At 37.5% G+C, this 25,744-nt stretch overlaps 3 protein-coding genes across 3 annotated transcripts in view; all 3 read left to right on the top strand.

Moving 5' to 3' along the window:
* The first annotated feature begins 288 nt into the window (after positions 1-288).
* On the top strand, positions 289-1,243 carry LOC117565294 (RING-box protein 1-like). The gene is made up of 3 exons (XM_034244328.2): positions 289-396; positions 463-707; positions 770-1,243. Exons 2-3 carry the CDS (start codon positions 515-517, stop codon positions 985-987), a joined length of 411 nt encoding a protein of 136 aa, XP_034100219.2. The 5' UTR covers positions 289-396; positions 463-514; the 3' UTR covers positions 988-1,243.
* A 13,115-nt stretch (positions 1,244-14,358) lies between these two features.
* LOC127565217 (ABC transporter B family member 3-like) overlaps positions 14,359-25,744 on the top strand; it is a 65,486-nt gene continuing 54,100 nt past the window's right edge. The window contains exon 1 of the mRNA XM_052002745.1: positions 14,359-14,467. Within this exon, the coding sequence (XP_051858705.1) occupies positions 14,454-14,467 (14 nt within the window). The 5' untranslated portion in view covers positions 14,359-14,453. The remainder of the gene's footprint in view (positions 14,468-25,744) is intronic.
* LOC117565005 (villin-like protein quail) lies at positions 18,369-22,325 on the top strand. Its single transcript, XM_034243950.2, has one exon. It carries the CDS (start codon positions 19,383-19,385, stop codon positions 22,032-22,034), a length of 2,652 nt encoding a protein of 883 aa, XP_034099841.2. The 5' UTR covers positions 18,369-19,382; the 3' UTR covers positions 22,035-22,325.

The raw sequence follows: 25,744 nt of genomic DNA on the forward strand, positions 1-25,744 counted from the left end.
CATTCTAAGCGACGAGTAACGAGTGGAGAAAATGTAGCGAGTTGAATGCATGACTCAAGTCAGATGAAAGAAAAAGAGAGTCAGCAATGTGGTGAGGAATTAAACAGATGCAATATTAATAGTGGTAGAAAAAACATAAGAGAGACAGAGAGAGTAAAATATAGAAATAGGGCAAACAATATCTAAATTTAAAGTAACGAGCAAGGCTTAAAAAGAGTAACGGGTAGAACAATAGTAGCCTTTGCAAAAGAAGTCAAAAGTAAATTATGACTAGCTTGAGAGCTTATAAACATTTCAAAACTGTAAGGAGAATAATACAATCAGTATAAAAATTCTGTTCTAAAACTAGAATTAAAGAAACAATAAAGAACAATACGCTTAGAGCTAATTGAAGAGGTGAGTAAAAAGCGAACAATGTTGCCTCTTCAATTTTAACTAAGTAGGCGACCCTTTGAACAACAGTTACATTTACAACGCAATTCAAACTAAAAGTAAATTACAAAATTATTATACAATGGAACCGGCAAGTGATTCCAGCTGCTCAGCAATGCAGGTCGAAGAGACGGAAAGCGAGCAACAGGTGGATGAAGAAATGGACATCGATGAGAATGTCGATGAGCAACCAATGTGTAGTGCAAGCAATCGGGAAAAACCCAAGAAATATTTTACAGTGAAGAAATGGAATGCGGTGGCAATGTGGGCGTGGGGTGAGCAATCAAGGAAAAAAAGGATTAAGTGTGTCACAAATCAGCTTATTTCCGTCACTTAGATATCACCGTGGACACTTGCGCCATTTGCCGCAATTCCATTATGGATCTGTGCATCGAATGTCAGGCGGATCCGAATCAAAACACCGAGGAATGCACCGTGGCCTGGGGCGTTTGCAATCACGCCTATCACTTCCATTGCATCTCGCGTTGGCTCAAATCTCGCTCCGTCTGCCCGCTGGACAATCGCGAGTGGGAGTTTCAAAAGCTTGGTCGTTAGTTTGTGTGGTTTATGGGTGGGAAGGGTGGTGGGAGGGCTCAAGTAATAAGAAATCGTTGTGCTGACTCGGCGTTCTGAACTTTATCATTATTTTGTGTTAATTATGCATCTTTCGCCGGCTGACGGCAAGTCTCTGAAGTGCGGTGAGGCGGTGTGCGGTGTGCGGCTCAATGCCCAATTATCATTTGTGTGCTCGCAACTTTTGCGGCACTTAATAAACGAGCTGGAGAAGAAGGACGATGTGCAAAACTCGAAACTTTATCCGTAGTTTTGAGTGGCAACGGCACCGGCACCGACAACGGGGCGGATTATCAATTTTGCAGCTCGCCTTTCACGATGGCAACCTTTGAACTTGGCGCAATAACTTGGGTCTGAGCCAGGCAACTGCATCTTGAGCTGTGCTCAGTTTTAACAATTAGCTCATCGATTTTATGAAGTGCGCTTTTCGCCGGTTTCAGCTCTCTCTCTCTCTCTCTCTCTCTCTCTCAGCTGTCAATTAACCGTTGTAGTCCTCCGCTCAACGGCACATAATTAAATAGAATTACTGTTTAATTGTTGCCCGAATCACATTAACACGCCAGGGCTTCTCTCTCTCAGCTGTAGTATCGCCTTGATTGTTTGCCTGTCTGTCAGACGCTTCGCCAGACACACTGAAAAACACACTAAATTATTTTGCGCACAACAAATTGGCAGCCTTCCATTCAACTTGTCTAAAACTGTTCGCAGTCTTCTCCATCCTCTTCTCCCTTGGTAAGTTTCTTTTAATTTTTGCACGAAAATTAAGTTTGTTTTCCATTAAGTTAAATAATTACAAAATTATCCAGCACTCAAAGGCTTTCGCTGTGTGTGTGCTGAATGTGTGTGTGTGTTTCAGTGCGTGTTTATTTTTTGGGTAGAGTGGCAACTCTGGTGAGACGACATTTAGCACCCTGCCGGAGCGAATTGAGTTGCGTTGAGCTGCGCTGAGCAGCAGCAGCTGCAGTTTTCCGTGTAACTGACAATGATAGCCGCCTGCTTGACTGACTTACTATCAGACCAGGGCTAAAGAAATGCTAAAGGAGTAAGAACTAACTACAGAGAAGATTTATATCTATGATTAAGCGCAACTTTGATTCAAAAGTGATTTTAAAATTACCGAAATAAATTTAAATTTTTCTTACTTTTAGAATTTATTTAAATCTTAAAAGTATTTCACAACATATGCATTGTTCCACAAATTAACTAAATAACCTACAGCTTCTGGGATCGTTCCAATAAACAATGTCTATTATATCTATATATTATCTATTATAAAATGATTTTTGATCAAAGGCAAGACTGTGCGTTATTATTCTTAAAATACACCTCAAAGATATTAAAAATATACCATAAACTATATTTGGTATATTGATATAGTACACCATATTAAAATGCCGTAAAAATACTAAAAATCTACCAATGGCTTTAATTGATATACTGACATAATATAAATAATATAATATATATTTATGTATCGCAAAAACAATAAAATATTTATGTATTTATTCAGTGCTATACTCGAAATATACCACAGAGTACAAAATATACCATATTGTCAGCCTAAGCAACTAAGACCAACAGTTCCCAAACAAAATATTTTCCTAAAAAAATATCAACAAAATTTATTTGATCTCAATTTCCGGAATCATAATAATATACATATATTAATGTATCGCAAAAACAATAAAATATTGGTATATTTATTCAGTGCTATACTTGAAATATACCACAGAGTACAAAATATACCGTATTGTCAGCCTAAGTAACTAAGACCAATAGTTCCCAAACAAAATAATTTCTTAAAAAAAAATCAACAAAATTTATTTGATCTCAATTTGCGGAATCATAAAAATTAAAAATTATTATTGTTACATCGTTGAATTCAATGACAAAATAATATAAAAGTAGTTCATTTTTAAATTGTTTTTTTTTTTTAATTAATATTAGTTTTTCTTTTATTTCTTGCCCACTTGTTTGCTTTGCAGCCCTGGTTTTTGCACGCCTGTTGGTTCTGACAAAAGTTTTGCTTAAACGCTGCTTTTGGCCCGAACTAAGGCTCATTATCTTTTCATTCGGTTTTCTTATTTTCATTTACGTTTATTTTTATTTTTTTTATTTGTTGGCAGTTGTCTGTGCGCTGCGCCGTTTCTTTTCTTTAACGCTTCGCTAATCAAATTCAACATTTTTCCGTTTTAATTTGACAATTGGAAAACAGGCTGGCAAGGAGGAAGGGGGAAGAGAGTAGAGAAGCTGCTGAGATGGGGGAAAGATCTGACAACAGCTGTGTGCGTTGTCAATTGGAAAATGATAAAGTGACGCTCGCGTTCGCGTTCGCTTTCGCAACTCTCGAATGCTCGTAATGAAAATGGAAATTGGCATAGGAAGTGAAACAGATAACTGTAAATGGCGTTGACAACCCCAAGGGATGTGATGCTACCTCTCTTTCTGCTCCCTTTCCTCTCTCTCTCAACGAGTGCTAAGCTTGTTAGTTTCACATTTTTTTCTCTCTCTCTTGTACTTGACACTTCTTTAAGCTCTTTCAAGGTGACCTGCAATGCGCTGGCTGGGCCACTAAATGCATTACAATTAGCGCAAATTATCCGTGTCCAGTTGCAACAATTGTCAGGGCGACTTGATTGAATTTACTTTCAGGGCGCGTGACTTGCGACCAACGCGACGTGCATTGTATGCCATATTACGTATACGCACGGTCACCCAAGCATTTAGCACTTGCCCAAAATTAGTTCATTACTTTGCCACACTTTAAATCTCAAACATACTTTTTAGTTGCCTTTTTTTGAAGTGCAAACGAGCCGGCATTTAAAGTTTCGCTTCAAGCATATTTTGTTTTAATTATTACGAGCCAGTTTTTTATACCCATGAACCATAAAGTAAAGGGGTATTATTGTTAAGTGCAAATTTATGTGACAGACAGAAGATAACACATGGCTGCTGCTGTTTAAGTTGCTTTGATGCAGTATTTGGTATATTTTTAGTATTTTTCGGTATATTGATTGCTATGCGACAGATAGAAGTTAAAACACGCCTGCTGTTGCTTTAGTTAACAATCTGGTATATTTTGAAAGTAATAGTACATAGATATACCAAACATAGTATTCGGTATAATTTTAGTATTGTTCGGTATAATATTTTGGTATATATTGTAGGTAGCATGCAGAACCTTCGGTTGTTTTTTAGTTGCTGGTATATTTTAAACATAATAGTATATTAATATACCAAATATAGTATTCGACAAGCTTTTAGTATTTGTCGGTATATTGATTTGATATTTAAGGTATGTGACAGACAGAAGATAATTTGTTTGTTTTGCTTCTGGTATATTTTGAATATAATAGTATATTAATATACCAAGTTCTGTATTTGGTATATCAGTATTTTTTGGTATATTATTTTTTTATATTTTTAGAATCATACCGCTACTATTGACATGGGGTACCGGGTATATCACAGTCGCGCAAACTTTCTAAATTGTTTTTTTTTTTGCGTCTCTCACTTGGCTTTTGTTATAATTTATGCATGACTCTGCTCGCCTTTCATATGTGTCATTCTCCATCGCTCTCTCTCTCTCTCTCGTCTTTCCGTTGAGCTGTTGTCAAAGCTTAGCGCACTTATCAGCAGCATTGCAGGCGACTTGCAGCGTGTTGCTCTCTCTCAGATGTCAATATAATTTAGGCAAATTTATGCAACTTTATATACAAAATATATCTACTCTCTATATAGTATAGTGGTATGTGTGTGTGACTCATTTAACTTTGGCAATTTTTAATCACAAAAGTTTGTCGTAGTCAAAACTCTGAATCAGAGTCTCAATGCCTGTCTCGTCGCTTCGACGCCAACGCATTTGCATATTTCTAATTCCAAAGTTGTAATTAGTATAATTTTACAGCTCTAATTGGATGATGATTTGAGCAACTTCATTTAGGCCCGAAACCCGTATGAGTATCTCTCTTTCTCGCTCTCTCTCTCTCTCTATGTGCATGCATATGCATGAGAGAAGGCCAAACCGTAACCTTCATTTAGGACAAGTCAAGAGTCGAGTGTGTTGAGAGAGTGCAGAGAGTGAAAGTCATTAACATAAGTTTGTAATTACAGAGACCACCGAAATGAACTAATATGTCATGTTTGTATCTTCATCTCTGCTCTAGTTGTATCTCAGCATCCGAGTTTCTGGCACAGCTTCAATTTTATCGCCACTCCAGACAGACAGACAGACAGACAGACAGATGTCTGACCTAGCTTATGGTGATAACACGAACCAAGTGTGCGGCTGTCTTTAGACACAGAGACTCAAGTGCTGCACCTTGAGCGACTTAGATGACGAGTTGTTTAACCAAGAACACAGCTCAGCATTATGCAAATGAGAGCACCGAGGTCTACTAAATGTCATATAGTATATATAATTTAAGTTATGTAAGAATTCATTTAAATGATTTTGTTCTCTCTTTTCTATGTTGTGTTTAATGTATGAATGAGTTTAAATGAATTTCTATTTACTTGAAATCTATTATATTTTCAATATTTTATTTACAAATTATTTATTTCAAAGTTATGCAAATGATGAAACATTTCTAAATTTCTATTCACTTTAAAGTGCATTGCAATCGAGCTAACAACTTACTTTAAATTTATTATACATTATTTATTTGCAAAACACTTTCTCACATGTTTTTTCGAGTCCTAGATGGTTTGGTTAACAATCTCGTATTTTTTGTACAATGTGGTATATTTTTAATGTAGTGATATATTGATATACCAATAATACACTTCAGTATATTGCATATTGGTATATTTCCAATGTAATGGTATACCGATATACTAATAATACCTTTGGGTATATCTTAATTTGGTATATATTGAGAATAATACCGAACTGTCTTGAATTTAGCGGTATATACAAATAACACGCTTCAGTATATTTCATTTTAATATATTTTTAGAATAATACCGCACTAGCTGCAGCTTTCTTTATTGTATTTTATTAGTTTTCGTTGATAATCTACTATATTTTGAATGTAGTAGTATATGAATATACCAATTATAGCCTTTGGCATATTTTTGTATTTTTTCGGTTTATTAATTAGGCATATTTTTAGAATAATACCGTCCTGCTGTAGCTTTCTTATAGGAAAAAGATCTTGGAAGGTGTGAATAACAAATTATTTAACCGGAAATAAAGCAAAGAAGAACAGGACATACATAAGATATTTTAAGTATGGTTAGAAATGCATCTCATTGAATTCCTATTCACTTTATACTTTATTTGGTGCTTATTTGCCTTGCATTGTGTGTAGTTTTAAAGCGTTGAAGCAAATAAACATGTCCTCAATCCAGCTGCAAGCATCTCTCGACCGAAAAATCATGCGAGAATCGACCAAATGCAAAACCTAAAAATAAATACGACAACAACTCAATGCACAATACACATTGCAATGGTAAAAGGGGGAGGGGGTAAAGAAGACAGACATGACAATGGGCATTGAGCTGAGTTTTCAAGTCATTTTGAATGTTTTTGATTTCACTGATTTGTTTATTTATGCATAAAGCATGCAATTTTTGCGCTTTATGCGAACATCAGCAGAATGCCGACTGTCGACTGCTGAGTTCTCTGATAAGCAAGAGTGAAGAGGGTAAAAGCGAAGAGGGAAGAGGAAATACAACCATTTTGATTCTCCTTCTTTTATTCCACTTTTTTGCGTTCCATGTTGTGTTGTTGTGTGTGCAGAACTTTAGCTGGGCTAGAAAACTTAGATATTCCAAGCGAATGCACTCTCCGCACGCAATGTGCAGAGAGCAGCTCAACGAGTGAGTTTCGCAAACAAATCAAAATCAAAATGGTGTGTGAATATGTGAGTCTCACACAGCACACAGCAAAAGCAACAGCAACGGAAACGGAAGTTGCACAAAACGATTTCATTTGCGCCGAATAACTTTTGATATATGTTATATGCACTTGCCAGCGGCTTCTTTCAGCCCCTGTCTGTCTGACTGCTTGTCATTGTTTGCATTGACACGAATCCGCTTGCAACTTGTAGCGCTTTAAGGTTGGACGATGACGGGGGCGTATACGCAATGTACTGGGGCATTTTCCAATTTTATTCTCTGCAAAGATATACGCTTTCAAGTGCGACTCCTTCGTCTCGTAAGAATTGCTAATAACCAATTTCGATTCAATTCAAGTGTCAGGCGCACAAGACGACAAGACGCAGATGGCAAAAGAAGAGAGAGGAGGAAACTAGCTTCGACCACAATCCGCACGGGAAGCACAGCCAATTGAGTATTAATGGTCAGACTGCCGGCTGCTGATGCCAGCAAGTTTCCTGCTTAGAATTATGGCAGGACACCGACAGGACAGACAACCACACACACATACAAGTCCTGGCCATATTTGAAAGTAAAATCATACATATTAGAAAGAAAGCTAAGGGAAAAAAAAATAACAGACGTTCCACGTTCTTGGCAGAACAACCTTCTCTCCCCTCTCCCCCTTGTTCGTCTCGTCTTCTGCTTGGCTGCCAGATCAACGATGATATATGAGATTAGCTCAAGTGGCTCTGGAGGTTTGCGTTTTGCTTTGCTTGCGATGGCAGCACGCCAAGGCGACACTTCTCTCTCTCTCTCTCTCTCTCTACATACAAACTGTCGGATTTTATATTAATGATAAATTAAATTGTTCATTGACTTGAATAATTTTGTGCGTTGTCGTTTTGGGGTCGCAACGCAAACGCATAGTTTCCCTTTTTTCTTTTTGATGAATTGATGTATTTGCTGTCAACGATTAAATTATATAACTCTATTATCTGCGCATTACTTAATAATTGATAGCTAGGTGAGAGACACTTGAAAGATAGTTCGCAAAGGGAATTACAAAATGGGGAATCAAAGGTGAAGTCGCTTATAAATTACTTATTTCCTCCTAAAAAGTTTTATATATCCGTTCGGTAGCAGATAAAGTCAAAAGCTGTGCACATTTTTACAGTTCAATTATTTAATTTCATAGTTTTGTGGCAATATTTTGCCTTGTGGCAAACTATGCGGGAGTAGAAAAAGACGGGGGGACAACAAAACAATTTACTGATTTTAACAAAAATTTTAATTAAACAAATTTTGCGTGAAAGGAAGTTGCTGTAATGTGCCTCTCCGAACAGCAGCAACAGCAACAGAAACTTTTCGCACGGTCTGCGACTTCCTTTTTGGCTGTTTCGTAGTAGGAAGTTGGCACGAACAACTCTCGACTTCGAGTTGGCCGCCCAATTCACTTTTTGCACCATAAGTTGTGCCCAAAATAGCAGAAAAGTTCCCCCTTCCCCACCGATAATGTAAAGCAACAAAATAATAAAGCAAAGCGATGTCCCAAAGTCGAAAAATATTTGTGCTGTAGGAAATGTGCAAAAGTTTTGTGCAGAGAAAAAAAAAAAGAAGGAAAAACTATGCGACAAGCTTGACCCTGCTGCAAGATGAAACTAAAGCTGATTTTGGGCCAGTTGGCATAAATCTCTGCTAGCAGCATTTGAATGTCACCATTTCAACTCAACTCGTCTCAACTCGACTCGACTGTGTGTCTAGACTGCAAGGCTTGCGCTTAGCTTATAAAGTTGTCTTATGCGGCCCCTAAAACCAATGTCTGACTGCCACTTAAGCGAGCTAAACATATAAATCTTGCAATGGTTGGTATTTTACAGCAACAGCAACGAAAGCAACGACAACAATGCGCAATTTTATTGCGAAACCTCAGACATTGCGTATACGTAACGTAAGCCAAGCTGCTGCTACTGCTGTTGCTGCCACAAAATGCTACAGCTGCCATGCATTGTGGCCTGAAGGGGCAGCAAAGCCGAAGCTGAAGCTTCCTCTGATTTGACTTTGAGTAACAATTTGGCCAAGCAATTTTGACTTTAAGTTCGGTCACATGCAACATAGAACGGCAACAACAACATCAACTCCGCCTTGGCTTTGGCGACATTCGCCTCAAATTCCATGCAAACTTTTTGCCAACAATTTCAGTTATTCAGCTAAAAGTATTGTTGGGTTCGGTTCAATATGTAAACGATTCACTTCTATTTATCTTATAGAAAAAATAAAGCATTTTTTTTTTGTTTTAAAAGCGACTTTGATATCCAAAAACAGAAATAAACTTTTTGTGCAATTTATTAAAGGGAAGCATCTAAAATATATAACATATATTACACAAGCTTTAAATTCCTCGAACATTAAAGAACGTCAACAATTTATTTATTGATATGGAATTAAATTAAATGTGTGACCCAATTTTCTATTACTTTATTCTATTCACAAAAAAAAACGTGTGAGAAATGTATTTGGAATTTCATTCCAAATAATATTTATAAGCTGAATTTATTTGAATTTTGTCAAACTGTTGAAATCATTTCAGACTTTCATATAAATATCCTTCGCTTATCCTGTGGATTTACCCACCAAAAAAAATGCGCAATTTCGCTTTCATATATTTGCATAGCTTCAGCTTAAAATACACAATAAAAGGCTGTTTAGAGTCAGCAATTTGTCGCACCTTTATAAATAGCAACGAATAGGTGAATTTTGCAGTCCCAGTGCAACAATTGTCTTTGTTATTTGGAGCATCTCGCTGGGGACAAAATAACGAGTCGAAATGAAAAGTGAAAAATATATTTCCACTTGCCACAAAGTAGCAAACACAAACGACAGTTAATACACAGCGAGAAAAAAAGGTTTGAAAGCAAGACTAAAAATTAGAAGTAGGAGTAAAAATTAAAATTTATAAAGGTCTTAATTGAACAGTTGAACAGTTCAATAAAATTCAAATAAATTCGGCTTATATACACATTTATTTTGAATGAAATTCAGAATATATTATATTTCTCACACATCAAATAATATAAAATTGGGTGGAAAGCTTCAAACAAGCTAAATTCTAAGAAAACAGACTAAATTGATATTTCTTAAAACTTGTTTATTTTTAGCTGATATTAATTCTCAATACAATAATATATATTTCTAAATCAAGCATACAAATGTTTCAAAATTAAACTAAGAACTTTAAATATAAAATTCACAGTTGAAATTTTCTTAAATTATTTGATATTTGTAAAATTTCAACTACTTTTTCAAGAAACATAATAATCTTAAAATTTTCATTTCCTTAAAAACTTTCTTCTTTAAGAACCCAAGTTATCTATCTTCTAAGAATATTAATTTCTAATCCAAGTGTTTAAATCTTAAAAAAAAGGATTCTAAATAAAAATGCATAAATTTGAAAGATAATAGAAATCTGGAAATACTGGAAATCTATAACTAAATTAAATTCTAAAAAAACTAACTTTCATAGTTGAAAAATTCCTTAATTTACAAAATAAAACCACTTGATATTTCTCAAATTTTAACAACTCTTTTAAGTATTCTTAAAATTATTCTTTCTTAAAAAATGTTGTTCCTTCAAAATCCATTTTTTCTCTCAGTGTACTTGTTACCTTTGTAAGCAAGAACCACTTGGCTATTATTTATGTTAATTGTTCAAGCTGAGCCTGAGACTGAGGCGACGTTCATCATGTTGACTGTTTGTCATTGTTGCTGTTGTTGTTGTTGTTGTGGCGCGACGCAGCTCAAAAACGCAACTCAGACGAGACAACAGTTGGTCTAGTGGTAAGCGTATGTGTGTGTGTGTGTGTGTATGACGTATGTGTGTGTGTGTTTCGTTGCGTGGCGTTATTAGGCTAATGGCTGCCCCGTGGGCATTCAATGCTTTTGTCTAGCACAAATGCTTTTGTCCCCAGTTGCTGCCAGTGCCACAGCTGCCTCCGTTCTCCACTCTCCCCTCTCCATTCTATACTCTCCACTCTTCACTGCTGTTGCAAATATGCAATGGCAGGCTTGTGGGTTAACTGCCAAAGCCACGCACAAAACGCATTGAGACGCCATAATTGCAGCCAGTTGCCAGTTGTCTGTGTGTCATCTCCTTCTCCCTCTCTCTTTCCACCCCCTCTTCCCTCTCTCTCACTCTTTCATATGTGTGTGTGCGTGGGCGCAAGTGCGTTAAGTGCAATAACAGCAATGACAGCAATTGCGTTGACAGGCGAAGAAGAGGCGAAAGCAAAATAGAACACACTCGCAGTGTGCCCAGACTCTGAAGAGCAGTTTATATTTAGATGCTGCCACAATGACTGCCTGAATAACTGACTCCTCACCCCCTCCCTCTTCCCACCCTCCAACAGTACTTCGTTGACTTGCCCAACCGCATTTTATGTGCGGAAAACATAGATGATTGGCAGCGGAAATGGATCGCAATTGCACAGAATAATGTGAATGGAAATTTTTAACACAAATATTAAAGCAGTTATTTGAAAGGTGAAGTTTAAATACAAATTATATAATTTAAATAATATACTAAACTTTAAAAATTTTTAGTACGCTCAAAGTTAATGTTATAATAAAAATATTTTGTCTGCGATTCACTAAAACTTTCGGTTGGAAATATTAATATTATAACAACCTAATATTATAAATTCTCTTTTTAAACTTTTCTCGTAGTAATTCATCAGTAATATTCTCCTAAACTAAACTAAAATTTAAAAATGTTTAATGAATGTCAGAATAAAGTGTAAATATGTATTAAATATCACAAATTCTTTTTTTTAACTTTTTTTAATATCACAAATTCTTCTTTTAAACGTCTCTCATAGTAATATATCAGATATATTCTCCTAAACAAAAATTCAAAATTCTTTAAAGAATGTTACTCAAAATTTTGTTGTCAAATACTAAAATTATAAATTTTCCATTTAAGCTTTGACACTTTGGCGGACATTTCCTACAAATATTCCTTCCATTTAATGTCACATCGTGCCTTAAAGTACAACTGTGCAGCTGGACTGAAGCTGAGCTTGCCTCGCCTCTGGCTGTTGCTGGCTGTTACAAATAAATTTCACTTGAGCTGACTTGACATGCTGCCAATTGGGTCCGCGCCTGTCTCGCATTGCATTGCCATTGTAAACAGGGTCAATTTGAGAGCGAGCACTGAGTGCTTGCCCCCCTCTTAACCCTTCTTTACCTTCTTCTTCTTCTTCGACCCATTCTCAACACAAGAACTGGGCAAGTGCTGCCACTTGCTGCTGACAAAACCTGAGGCTGCAGCACAGAAAACTTGCTCAACATAAGAATACAACTAATGATATTTGAATGGATACGAGTTTAAAGTTTACTACTGCATTTCCAGTTTTAACATTTCTTTAAAATGTGCATAGTTTAAAACATTTCACACGCTAACCAAAAAAAGGGGAGTGCACATTCGTAATTGTATAAGAAAGGAAATTAAATAACTTAAATTTTTGCCAAAAAAAATATAATTTTCACTTTCAAAACTTCGAATTATCGCTGCGTAAACTGATTTACATTCCTGTTTGCATCTGTATTTAACATTCTGTAATTAACACAATGTGACGTCACAATTGTCGCGGCTTGCAAAACATATCACAAGCATAAGGCAATTCCGTTACCAGCTTAACATTACTGTAAAAGTTTACAGAACGAAGCACTGAAAACCACAAACAAAACGAATTAAAGAAGAAGAAAAAACGACAGCCTCTTCTATGAATTTGTCAGCTGTCCAACAAAATTTCAAGGTAAACACAAAATGGCAACAAGAAAATAAAGTAAACAGACACAAATAAACGTGTTTATATGTACATATGTATTAATGAATAGCCTGCGGGCAATACAAATAAATAAAATAATTGCAATAATAATTACTAATACAAATTATTTTATATTAATATGATAGTTCAATATTAGCAGCAAGCAATACAAGTGATATACTATGTGACGTCATCATAAAGCCAATGTCATATTTGTTATTACATGCTTGACGTCACAATGCCTGCAGCTTGCAATACAAGAAATGAAAAGAAGTCAATACAAATAAGCAAAACGCAGTTTGTCATTGTCTCATTCCATTCATAGCTGCAAGCTTGAGAGTGAAAAGCAAAATGCACACAATAGCAATTGAAGGATAGAAAGAGACAACAAAGAACACGCGAATTATCTATGTACATACATACATACATATGTATGAATATACTATATACGTGTGTTTGTATGCATTTTCTGTGTGAGCAAAGGCCTCAGCTGTACCGCGTAGTTTCAAGGGCATCGCACTAATGAAAAAATAGCAACAACAACGAATATAGAGCAATGAACTTTTAAACAAGGTTTAGGCGACTAGCAAGTTCAGTAATTGTAATGATAATAATTATCTACTCACTTTGTTTGTTATATACACTATGCAAGCAGCATTAAAACTTTTCCTTCTGTTTAAATATTTACACTTTTTATCACTCTATTATACGCGGTAACCGAATCACTTAATACACTTTGCACTTTTACGGCTTATACGCGGATATTGAATTATTGGTTTTGCAAACTTGTTGCAATCACTTCCATTATTATCAAAAACAACTTGCGACGAAAACCGATTAATTACCACAAAGAATTAAGCAACAATTTTAATATGCATTTGTAATCACGACGCGCGACGCTTTGCGTCGTTTCTTTTTTTCGTCTTCCTTTCACTTTCCAGCTTCTCGCTTATTGGAACTAATGGAAGGAATAGAGCGCCAAAATGCCAATTAGCTAGTATATTTCGTTCAAATTTTTAAGTATTGGACGGTCACACTGGAGAAATGTAGTGTCAATATTGAAGATCGTTGCAGAAAAAAGGCAGTTAAAATTTGTGCGTACGCGGTTTAACCGTTTATTTCTCTTTTGAATTGTCGAAAAGTGAAGCTCGATTGTGTTAAAGTATTTACATATAACGTGTAATTAATAATATTGCAATATCGGTAATATTGGCAATGCAAATGAAACTCGCGTCGCTTTTTTTCTATGACGCGGCAAAGTGAAAATATTGAATTACGTGTTCGGTTAACAAATGCAAGTAAATTTTTTTTATATTTTTTTAATCTGCAGTGTGTGCAACAACGAATTAAAGGGAAAAGTGTGTAAAGTTTTTAATTTTCATGTCTCTGGAAGTCTCAAATTTTTGAGGCAATTGAAAAAATGAAAAGTGAGTCATGAAGTGCGTGAAGTCTAAGTGTGAGTGAAATAGTGCGTGGTTGTTCAGTTGCGGCTAGTAAAGTAAAAGTGCAGTGAGAGTGAAATGGCAATATGCATTTGATGTGTTTCCTTTGCTTTGTTTTTTTTCTATTTCCTTTTTGTGTAAATGAATAAGAATGCGCCATTTGTGTTTGTGTTTCTTTTGTCTTTGTTAAAGCAAAGACAATACGTGCAATAATTGTTGTTTTTTTGCTTTGATTTTTTTTTTTTTGTGCAAATGAATAAGAATGTGGCAATTGTGTTTGTGATTTGTGTTTGTATTTGGTTTTGTCTTTGGTGAAGCAAAGACAATACATCTATGTGATGGATTTGGTGACAGCTTCTCGATGTGGCAAACAAAGTAAGTGCAAAGAAAATCTTAACGAAATTATGTTATAAAAATATTAGTAGTTTCTTAAAATTTATTATTATTGCTTTCTTGAGTAAACTTTAAATTAGCTGGAACTTTTTGAACTCAAGTGCAATTGGATTTAGAGCTGATCTTCCTAAGAAGAGAAGGTGTAAAAATGGTTGTAACAATTATGAAAAATGCTGGCAAACAGCTGCGGCAAAACAATTTCCTTGAAAAGGTGCTCGAGGTTTTCTTCTTGCTTCTTTTGTTTGGCTGTGATTTATGTGGCCTCAACTTAGCACCGCAAAAATCTGAGCTCTGCTTTCGCTGGGCTGTTGTGTCAATTTGTTTAGCGTGTAACGTTGTGGGGAAGGGAGGGAGGGAGGCCAAGAAAAATGCAAAGCAGCTGACTGAAAAGTGGGCCAAGTGAATAATTAAGCGGTTTATAAACATTTGTCTCAGCCAGCCAGGAAGAAGACGGCTGGGCAAACAGAGTTTCTCAGGAGCAGCTACAATATCAGCTTAGAGCTCGAGTTCGAGTTGAGGCTACGCATTATTTATGCCAGCTGCTGTTGGCCAAGTTAACTATGTTTGCTCGGCACAAACAGCAGGCCAACTTTAACGTTAACGCTAATTTGCGTGGCCGCCCTTCAAGTTGTTTTTGTTGTTGTTGCTTTTTTTGTTGTTGTTGTTGTTGGGGCCTCAGAAACTGCAACTATTTATTTTTAATCGCATGCTCCAATTGCAAAAACAATTTAAAATCAACTCGCTCGTTAAGTGAAGCGGCAGCAGCCCAGGACATTGGCTGCAATTCCTTCCGCCCCCCTTCCCCTTCACTTTACCCCTCCTCCCTTTGCTGCTGCATTTTCGACAAGTGCTTTTAACATTAAATATTCATTTACAGCATTAAGGGCACTCGAAGTCACGCGTTAACGGGCCAAAAAATGCTGCATGTTGTGGGCCAAGAGAGGCCGAAAGGGGGGCGGTGGCAAGAGAGGGGGAGTGGAAGGGGGTGGATGAAATGCAGGCAACTGAGAACGTGGCGCATCAAGCAAAACGGACACGGGAGCGCATTAAGTGAATATATATACTCTATATATACAATTCCTGGCCCAAAACCGACATATAAAAGGTGAACATTGCAGTTGGCCAACAAATATTCGTAGTTGTTGTTGTTGTTGTTTTTGTTTCTTGGCTCTTTTTTTGGCATTGCTTTGGTGTTTTGTTTCACTGCCGTCGTTTCATTGCCAAAAAGCTTTGCGACCACAAAACGAGAGAGTGAGAGAGAAAAATGAGAGTAGAGTACTCGAGAGCACAGAGCGAGAGAGAGAGAGCGAGATAAAGTGTGAGAGAGGCGCATTTCTTAACTGGACTAAGTCTCTCAATGTCTCTCTGCATTCCACCTTGACTTCAGCTTTAGGCCGCGTTGACTTCTTGCCGCTTTTAGTGGCAAATTTCTGCTGATTTGATGCACACTTCACTTCAACGTGTTGGCCAAGTCTGCAAATCGTCTCAGCTTCACAAATGTCACTTTATCCTTTCAGCTTTTCTTTTTGTGTGCAAGAGCATAAACTGCATTTTTAGATTATTTGAAATGCAGACATAGTTTAATGTTTCTCATTAGGAAATATATCACAAATTATTAATTACAATTTTATTTTCACAACCTAAGAAATACTTTTCAAAAGTATTTCCAAAATTATTCTTAGCTCAAATTAAAGTGCTAATCAATAGTTATAAGATTCATCTTTACTGAACATAAAAATAAGTTTTGGGATGTGGGGTTTCCTTTAGATAGTAAATTAGTCAGAGAATTACCCATATTAATTTTTATATTCTTTGAAATTTTCGAAGTTTTATTTACTTACATATTTTCTGGACAATTTAAGTACTATACATTGAAGTCGTATTATGAAAATATTTATAATAGTTTAGATAACTATTAAAACATCAAGTTGTTCAACGGAATATTTATTTTCTAAGTATAAATAAACTTTCTTTATTCTACAGAAACTTTCATTATTCTTCAGATATTTAAAATTAATTTATTTGAATCTTAATGCTTTAAAAACACATTTTACCTTAACTTGACGATATTTATAATTTGTTAAATATTGTTTACTATTTTGAAAATACTAAAATAAATTGAATTCATAAATGAAAAGTGATCCATGCTTGAGCATTAATCTTCGCATCGAAATACTTCAATACACATTATGTCTCTAAAATAAATTGAAATATCTTTCTTATATTTTAATTTTTTATCTTTGTATATGTATAGAGATGTGATCATTAAAATATCAGTGTTGACGACCCACGCGTTTTAAATTTAAAAATAATATTATAAATACAACTTCTCAACCAAATTTAGCTATATCAGCTTAATATATTATGTTTAAAGAAATCAACAATTTTTTCAATATTTTAGCAACTAACATGCACCATAATTTTCATTAAAATAGGAGTGTTAAGACAAAAATATAATGAAATTCAAAATAGCTTTTAAATTAATATGTACATATATCATTTAATATCCATATTATACACATATATTATTTTGTGTCTATCTTAGATAAAATTCACTTAATTCCCGATTCAACAGCCTGCATTTCTTTAATGAAATGTCATTTCTTTTAACTAGTAACTTTGTGATTGGCATCAAACTTAGCTTGACTTTTGTTTTGGTCTATATTTGAGAATTACTTCGGAAGTTCATCTATATCAATTGCAGTGTCAATTAATGCGAGTCGAAGTTCAATTAATATGTAGTTAACTTCGTGAGAAACTTTCCATTTTCTATATTTACTTTGTGTTTAGTTACTTAAGTACTAAAACTTCCATTTTCTATATTTATCTCGATGTACTTATTTTAGTACTAAAACTAATTATGGCGCTCTCATTAGCGAGCCTTGATCTATTTCGATGGTAGTCAAAGGTCGTTGGCAACTATTAGATGCACTTATGCGCAATTAAACACACAAAGTGAAATTATAGTTATTCCTCTTTTTTTTATGTACTTTCGGGTCGAACGCTTCGTCGAGGACAATTATGCGAGCAAAAGCAGCGTCCAAAAAGCATTTTGCCGCCTTTTGTGTAATGATTAATGAATGTGTGTGTGTGTGTGTGTGTGGGGAAAACACTCGCTTACAGTTGACTTCACAGTTGACATCATAATGCTGCTATTGCTGTCAGGACGACGCTGACAGCTGAAGGCAGCTTCTGACCACAGGATTGACCCCATCGCCTCACTCCATGGAGGAAAAAGGTCAAAAAGGCTTCAGAGAACGTTCTCTCACATGCTCACATTAATTAAGCAAATTTAATTAAGCGCCATGTTACGAATTTGCAGCTGAAATCAATGTGGCAACTCTCTGCCAAATGTTCAACAAGAACAGCAGCAAAAAATTTGGGTTGAGCTGAAGAAGAAATCCAAGCAAAACTGCGAGTCACTTGGCAAATTTATATGCAGGCCGCATGTTGCCACCGCGTGGCACATGTTGCCAAACATTTGACTCGACAAGCAACTCGCACTCAGCAAGGAGAGAGAGAGAGGGGAAGAGGAGATACGAGAGGGAAGAGGGAGTGGAAGAGGTCTTTTGGGTGTGCATTTATGGCCAAGAACCGACACATTGGCAAACATAAAATTTAAACATGCATAGGCCAAATATACAACACAGAATACAATACAAACACATAAAGTACAAGCAGCATAAAGAAAATCACAGAAGTAACTGGACGAATAGCGAATGCACTAACAGTCAAGGATAAAGAGTATTATATTCAAAAATAATCTAATGACTATTTATACTAATAAGTTTATTAGAGCTTAAGCTATGGAGTTCAAACAAATTGGAGAAGAAGAAATAGAAAACAAATTTGCTAACAAGTGTATTTTTTAAGTAATTTGTCGGGAGCAGCAGACAGCGCATGTTAATGCAATGCTGTGACAGCGTCTGCCAGCAGCGCTGCATCTGCTGGCAGCGCTGTATGCTCTCTGTTAGCAATCGCTTGCTGTTCGATCGGCTAATTGCTTTTCTCTTGGTTTGACTATTGAATTGTAAATTGCTTGTATCGTGTCGGTGGCGAAGCTTGAAAGTGTTCAAGTCACAGCCAAATAATCCAAAGTGGTGGTTACATATACGAACATATGTGCCATTTAATAAACATTTAATTTGAATTCGCGTGTTTTATTTATAAACAATAGACGTGCGAATAAAAGCTACTAAAAAAGCTTAGTAGCTCAACATTTGGAGGCCCCGGCGAGATATATACTCTCGCTAAGTGTTGTGAATGCAATTGATTTGCATAAATAATTATTGAAAATAACTAAGCATAAATAAAAATAGCAATAACAATTAGTGAAACATTTAAAGTGCAAAGTGCTCGAGAGTGCGAAGAAATATATACATATATGTACATATGCATATATATTTAACAAGCGGTGCATTTCTGTTCTTGCATTCTCCGTTGTTTGCGCATGTTCGCCGTTGCTCCGTTGCTTGCGAACCTTCTCCGCTCTCCGTCGCTTGTCTATGCTCTCCGCTATTCCGCTGTCGCAGCTGCGTACATTGCCCTTGCTGCTCTCTCTTATGCTCTCGGTTTGTGTGATCTAAATCAGCTAATCAACTGATTAACTTTGAACAGCTGCTGTGCGTAAGCAACTCGCGCGCGTTTGTGATCGCGGTTTTGACGCGTTTTCCGTGGTGCGCTTCACTTTAAGCTGCTGCTGTGCTTAAGCAACTAGCGCGCGTCTGTGATCGCGAGTTTGACGCGTTTTGTCTTGCTTTGAACTGCCGCTGTGCTTAAGCAAACCGCGCGCGTTTGTAATCGCGGTTTGACGCGTTTTTCTTGCTGCGCTGCACAGTAAGTTTGCCATACAAAGTGAGCAATTGCCAGTTAGCAAAAGTGCGGTTACCTGCTAGCAATGGAAAACTCGATAAACGAGCAAGCGACTACTGTCGAAAGTCGCGCGCGGTTTTTCAAGCGGAAGGTTCTATCGCTCTATGATAGCCTTGTGAGACTCGATGCGTCGCTTTCTGAAGTTAAGCTAGCTACATGTAATTCATCTGAATTAGCAGTATGGTTGGAGCTATTAGAACGTGCTCAAGCTTCATTTGACTTAGCTCAGAATGCGCTGGAGGAGATTGACTATAATGAGATCGGTAGTGAAACGCGGGACAATTTCGATGAGCGTTTTCTTGAAGTGAAATCGCGTGTTCGGACGCATTTTGACAGTCGTGAGCGTCAATTGATTGGGTCGCCCACATCGCGGCGTGATGAGACCATCGATCCTTCGGCTAATGGCCTCGGTGCCCGCGCTAATAGACGTCGTCTACCCGAGCTCAAACTTCCCACGTTCGGTGGAGATTATAAGGAGGTGCGTCCAAACACAATACCCGACTTGAAGGTGGATGCCACATTCCGCCAGGTGCCGAAGCATGCGTTAACCTTTGAGCTGTGGAAGATCGACGAGGTTCGCCTAGAAGCCGTTGCTCGAGCACAATATGGAACATTCTACGACAACTGTGCGTACATCATTTATGCATCGAGTTTAGTGGGACACTATGCGAATCACGAGACCATCACACGCGAGCAAAAGCCGAATGTGCCGTTGGAGCGTTACATACATTATTGGCTGGGCAGCAATATCAGCGAACAGAATCGCTCGAATGTTGTGCACAAGATTCAGGAGCTGGACTCGTATCTAGGCAATGTGGCGTCCATTTATCGCGAGACGCAGAATCACGAAAGCGCACGCTTTCTCTCCTACTTCAAGAAGGGCTACGATGTACTCTCTGGCGCCTTGATCAACTCGGTTCAAAAGGTGCGCCTCTTTCAGCTGTACGGTCGCAAGTGGCTGCATGCTATTGAGCTGGCTGAGATTGAGTGGTCACACTTCAATTCGGATTACATCATGGTGCTGCAGATGGAGGCCATCACCTTTGTGTGGATTGGACGCTCGAGTGCCTCGATTGAGCGTCGAAGTGCGGTCGCCTGGGTGCAGCGACAGCGTGGCAAGGATTCTGGCACTATTTGTATCGTTGGCGATGGCTACGAGCAGTCGATGAGTGCGGAGCACAAGCAGGCATGGAATATGGTGTTGCCACTGCAGCAACGTCGTGTCTTTCAATCCAATCAGCAGCTGGACAGCAACAGCTATGACTCCAAGATTAATGACGATATCAATGGCAGCAGCAACAAGTTTCGCATTTACAAGTGCAATCAACGTGGGCGATTGCATCTCGATCAACTGCACGTGGGCATGCCCAGCAAGGATGATCTAAGCGATGCGCATGGCGTCTATCTGCTCGACAACTATGGTCAAAGCATTTGGCTGTGGGTTGGCGCCCAAGCCACTCAAGCGGATGCTCTCACGGCCATGGGCAATGGGCGTGCATTTGTGAAGAAAAAGAAGTATGCAAACAGCACGCTCGTGGTGCGTGTGCTCGAGGGACAGGAACCCGTGGAGTTTAAGCGTTTGTTTGGCAACTGGCTGACGGTGTGGCAGGATAGCACACGAGGCCACAAGCCTGTTTCCATCAAGTTTGGCAAATTGGATGCGGTTCTGCTGTGCGAACTCCCCAAGATGGCAGCGGACACACAGTTGGTGGACGATGGACGTGGCGAGCGTGTTTTGTATCGCATCTTTGGCGATCAACTGGTCGAGCTGCCGGCCACCAAAGTGACGTTCTTCACCACCAACTCCTCCTATGTGGTCAAGTACACCGTTCAGTGTGCCACCGTTGTGGCCGCTGATCTGGCCAGTGTGGGCGTCAAGAGTATCATCTACCAGCGTAACGGTTCGGAGGCATCTGCGGAGACAATTGCCAAGGCAGATAACTTTGCCATGGCTATTTTCGAGTCGATGCAAGGTGCGGAGGCGATGTTTGTGCAGCTCTACGAGTTCAATGAGACGCCACATTTCTTGCAGCTCTTCGAGGGCAAACTGATCATAATGCGAGGTCAACGCAGCGAGCTGCTGCGCTCCAATAACAATCACAATTGGGACTTCAAGACCAATATTATGCTGGAGACCTTTTTGCTGAAGATCTATGGCGATGCCAGCTACAACTCCAAGGCTGTCGAAGAGCATCCATTGTCAGCGATCAGCTCCAAGGATTGCTATAATATTAATAGTCGTCCATTCCTATCCATTTCAGAGAGTCCTGACGATTTGGATGTGCTGACTCCCGCTCATCTATTGTTTGGTGGTCCTCCAACCGTGATTCTAGAGCCCGACCTAACTATGCTGGACTACAATCGGTTGGATGGTTGGCAGCGTGTCACTCAGCTGCAGCAGGTCTTTTGGACTAGATGGCGGGAGGAGTATCTGACTCTTCTCCAGAAAAGATCCAAGTGGCGCACTCCTGATCGTCGTCTCCAAGTCAACGACTTGGTCTTGGTGAAGGACGAAAACTTGCCTCCTCTTCGGTGGCCGCTAGCCCGTGTCATGGCGCTTATCCCTGGCAAGGACGGCGAGTGTCGAGTTGCCGACTTAAAGACGTCGTGTGGCAGCACCCGGAGAGCCATAAACAAACTCTGTCCACTGCCCCTAAAGGATGATGTTGAAAGATAGGCTTTCAACGGCGGGAGTATGTCGGGAGCAGCAGACAGCGCATGTTAATGCAATGCTGTGACAGCGTCTGCCAGCAGCGCTGCATCTGCTGGCAGCGCTGTATGCTCTCTGTTAGCAATCGCTTGCTGTTCGATCGGCTAATTGCTTTTCTCTTGGTTTGACTATTGAATTGTAAATTGCTTGTATCGTGTCGGTGGCGAAGCTTGAAAGTGTTCAAGTCACAGCCAAATAATCCAAAGTGGTGGTTACATATACGAACATATGTGCCATTTAATAAACATTTAATTTGAATTCGCGTGTTTTATTTATAAACAATAGACGTGCGAATAAAAGCTACTAAAAAAGCTTAGTAGCTCAACATAATTAATTTAAAATATTTTGGCCAAGATTTTAAAGCCATTAAATTGCCAAACATATTGATTTTTTTTAATATTAAATAAATGAATCTGAAGGAAACTAAAAGAGCAAGTAATTTTATGCTTTTGTATATCGAAATTTTTGCTGGTATCGGAAAAGTTGTTTTATATACATAGGTGAATATTAAATGAAGATATGACATTTAATGAAGATATGACATTTAATATTCACCTATGTATATAAAACAACTTTTCCGATCTGCATCGATAAACCAAAGAAAGTGGAAGGAAGATTCCAAAGAGAAGAGCAAAACACTTTTAGTGTTACCAACTTCTTTTTGAAACAATTATCTTTTGCTTCTAGAAAATTGAATTGATATGTTTCCATACATGCTTATTAAATCTATAATGAATTCAAACAGAAGTTCGGAAAGTATTCTAAATGATTGCATTACTAAGTTATATTAGACCAAATATTTATTAAATAAAAATACGACAACAAAATAATCTTAAATTACTTCAAATTGTTGCATTTAAAAATTATATACATTTAAATGTATTTTAAACTTATTTGAAAGGTTCAAAGATTCATTAAAAAGCTATTTTCAAATTCTTTCAAAATAATTCTGAAATTTAAAACAAAAGTTTTGGAAAAGTATTTAAAGTTGTTGCTTTGATAAATTTAGTTTGTGTTTGCTTATGATTTTAAAGCCATTTATTTTCTAATTGAGATTGAAAATACTCGTCTAAGTTTTATTACCAACTGATATATATTTTAAACTTATTTGAAAAGAAAGGTTCAAAGGTTTATTTTAAAATTATTTTCAAATTCTTTCAAAATAATTCTGAAATTTAAAACAAAAGTTTTGGAAAAGCATTTGAAGTTTTTGCTTTGCTAAATTTAGTTTGTGTTCGCTTATGAATTTATAGCCATTTCCTTGCTAATTGTATTTTATTTAAATAATTTTTATTTATACGTATAAGAAGAGAAGTGTTTGAGATTGAATATACTCTTCGAAGTTTTATTAGCAACTGAAATTAATATAATAAAAGCAGACGCTTCGCTATTTTAAGCCGCCTCATTGTGTTTACCCAGCCGCATTTATGAACGGATCGATTGGCAGGCGGCTGTTGTGACCTTAGGGTATTGCTGGCAGCCTTGTTTGCTTAGCTGCTAAGCAGCTTAAGTAGCAGCACACACATACACACATGCTCATAGACATGGCTAACACACACACACACACACACACACACGTAGACACATAGTCACACATATGTCTTGGAGAAGTATTTGCATATTTGCGTGTCGCTTAAAATATTTGCGCTCTTGGTGCGCCTGATTATGGCGCTTAAAGAAACACTTAAAAAGCCAACCAGATACAATAACAACAACAAAACCAGCAACAACAACAACTAAAACAACAACATGAGGAACAGTCATAACAATAACAACGACGGCAACTGCAAAAACAAAAAAACAACAGCGAAAATAAAGCAAAAACTCAAGTTGTGCCTCGCGCGCAATTGGGGTTAATATCCTTGCACGAAAATATCCTTAGAAATATCCAAATACCGAAATAAACTCAAGAGGCGCAAGACAATGCTGACGAACTGAGCGCTGGGGGCTGGGGGCGTGGCAGGCATTTTTTGAATTATTTATGGTTAAGTTTATGGTAAAATTTTTGACTTGAATTTATACATTTTTATACCCGTTGCCCAAAGAGTTGGTAGGGTATTATAAACTTGTGCCTACTGTAATCGGTTCTTTGCTGCTTTGGTTAACAATGTGGTATATTTTATAATATATGGTATATTTTGTACTCTGTTATATATTTTGTACTCTATGGTACATTTTGAATGTAGAACTATATCGAAATACCACATATAACATTCGATATAGTATAGTATTTTTTGGTATTTTATTTATACTTTGTGGTATATTTTGTGTTTTTGGTATATTTTATATCGATATACCTAATAGAGCATTCGGTATATTTTTGTGGTATATTATTTTTGGTGTAATCGATTTTTAACCTGGTATATTCTAGTCTTTGGTATATTTTGTATACCATATTTTGTATATGATGAATGTTGAACTATATCGATATACCACATATAGCCTTCGATATAATATAGTATTTTGTGGTATATTTTTTATACTTTGTGGTATATTTTGTTTTCTGTATATTTTGAATGTATAACTAAATCGAAATATAGCATTCGGTATATTTTAGTATTTTTCGGTATATTATTTTTTGTGCAATCGATGTTTAGCTGCTTTGGTTGATAACCTGGTATATTTTCTACTTTTTGGTATATTTTATATTCCATGGTATATCTTGTATATGTTGAATGTTAAACTATATCGATATACCAAATATAGCTTTCGGTATATTTTAGTATTTTTTCGGTATATTATTTGTGGTATTTTTTGGAATATGCTTTATTGAATATGGGTATTTTGCAGTCGCTTTCACAGTCGCTTTCTCACTTCTATTTTTTTTTTTGCGCGCTGCTTAGAAATTTTGGTGGCATTCGCATTTACTTTGCTGCTGTCATGAAAAATACGCAAAAATTAATAAAAACGCTGTTGCATAATAAGCACAGTTAGAGTAGGCGTTCATTGTGTCTCGCAACTCGACTTTCGACACTCAACTCTCGACGTTTGCGTGCCGGCCAAATTAAAAGCCAACAATGTCTGCCCGCCCCGAAAAACCGGGCAGCAAATGAAGCAAAACTACAACGACGACAACGACGTGCTGTTATTTGTGAGAGAGCGAAAGCGGCACATTCACATTCACATTCAGCGAGTATCCCAGAGATTTTTGTCGCCTTGCGCCAAGGGCCATAAATTCGCTCAGGTTGGCGCATTTTTTGCGTCCCAAACACAGCAGCAGCGGATAGATAGTCGCTGTGTGTGTGTGTGTGTGTGCATTGACATTTACAAAGTGAGAATTTAATTAAACTTAATGAAAGTGCATGGCCTATGTTGCGAGAGTTGGCTGAGGGCCAAAAATGAGGCGAGGGGAAAGGGAAGAAAAAAAAATTTACTCAGCACTCGGCGAAACACTTTTCGTCCTTGGCGAGTGAGTGAGTTGGCCATTAAGGCGCAGTGGCCATCAAAGCCCCATTGATGATGAGCGCAACACCCTCGCACTCAATGCGGCCCACACTGCGTATGCTTAACAAACAAAATCGAAATGCAAAACAGCCACGAAACTGAAATCGAAGCACATCTCGTTGCTGCTGCTGACCCAAATTCACAGACAGCTGCAGTTGCATTGGGCACTCAGTTAGGCTATTATGCTGTTGGGCTATAGCAATGTTTTTGGCGCACACTGCGTATGATTAATT

Source organism: Drosophila albomicans, chromosome 2L (genome assembly GCF_009650485.2).
Source record: "Drosophila albomicans strain 15112-1751.03 chromosome 2L, ASM965048v2, whole genome shotgun sequence".
In the NCBI taxonomy this organism is placed as follows: Eukaryota; Metazoa; Arthropoda; class Insecta; order Diptera; family Drosophilidae; genus Drosophila; species Drosophila albomicans.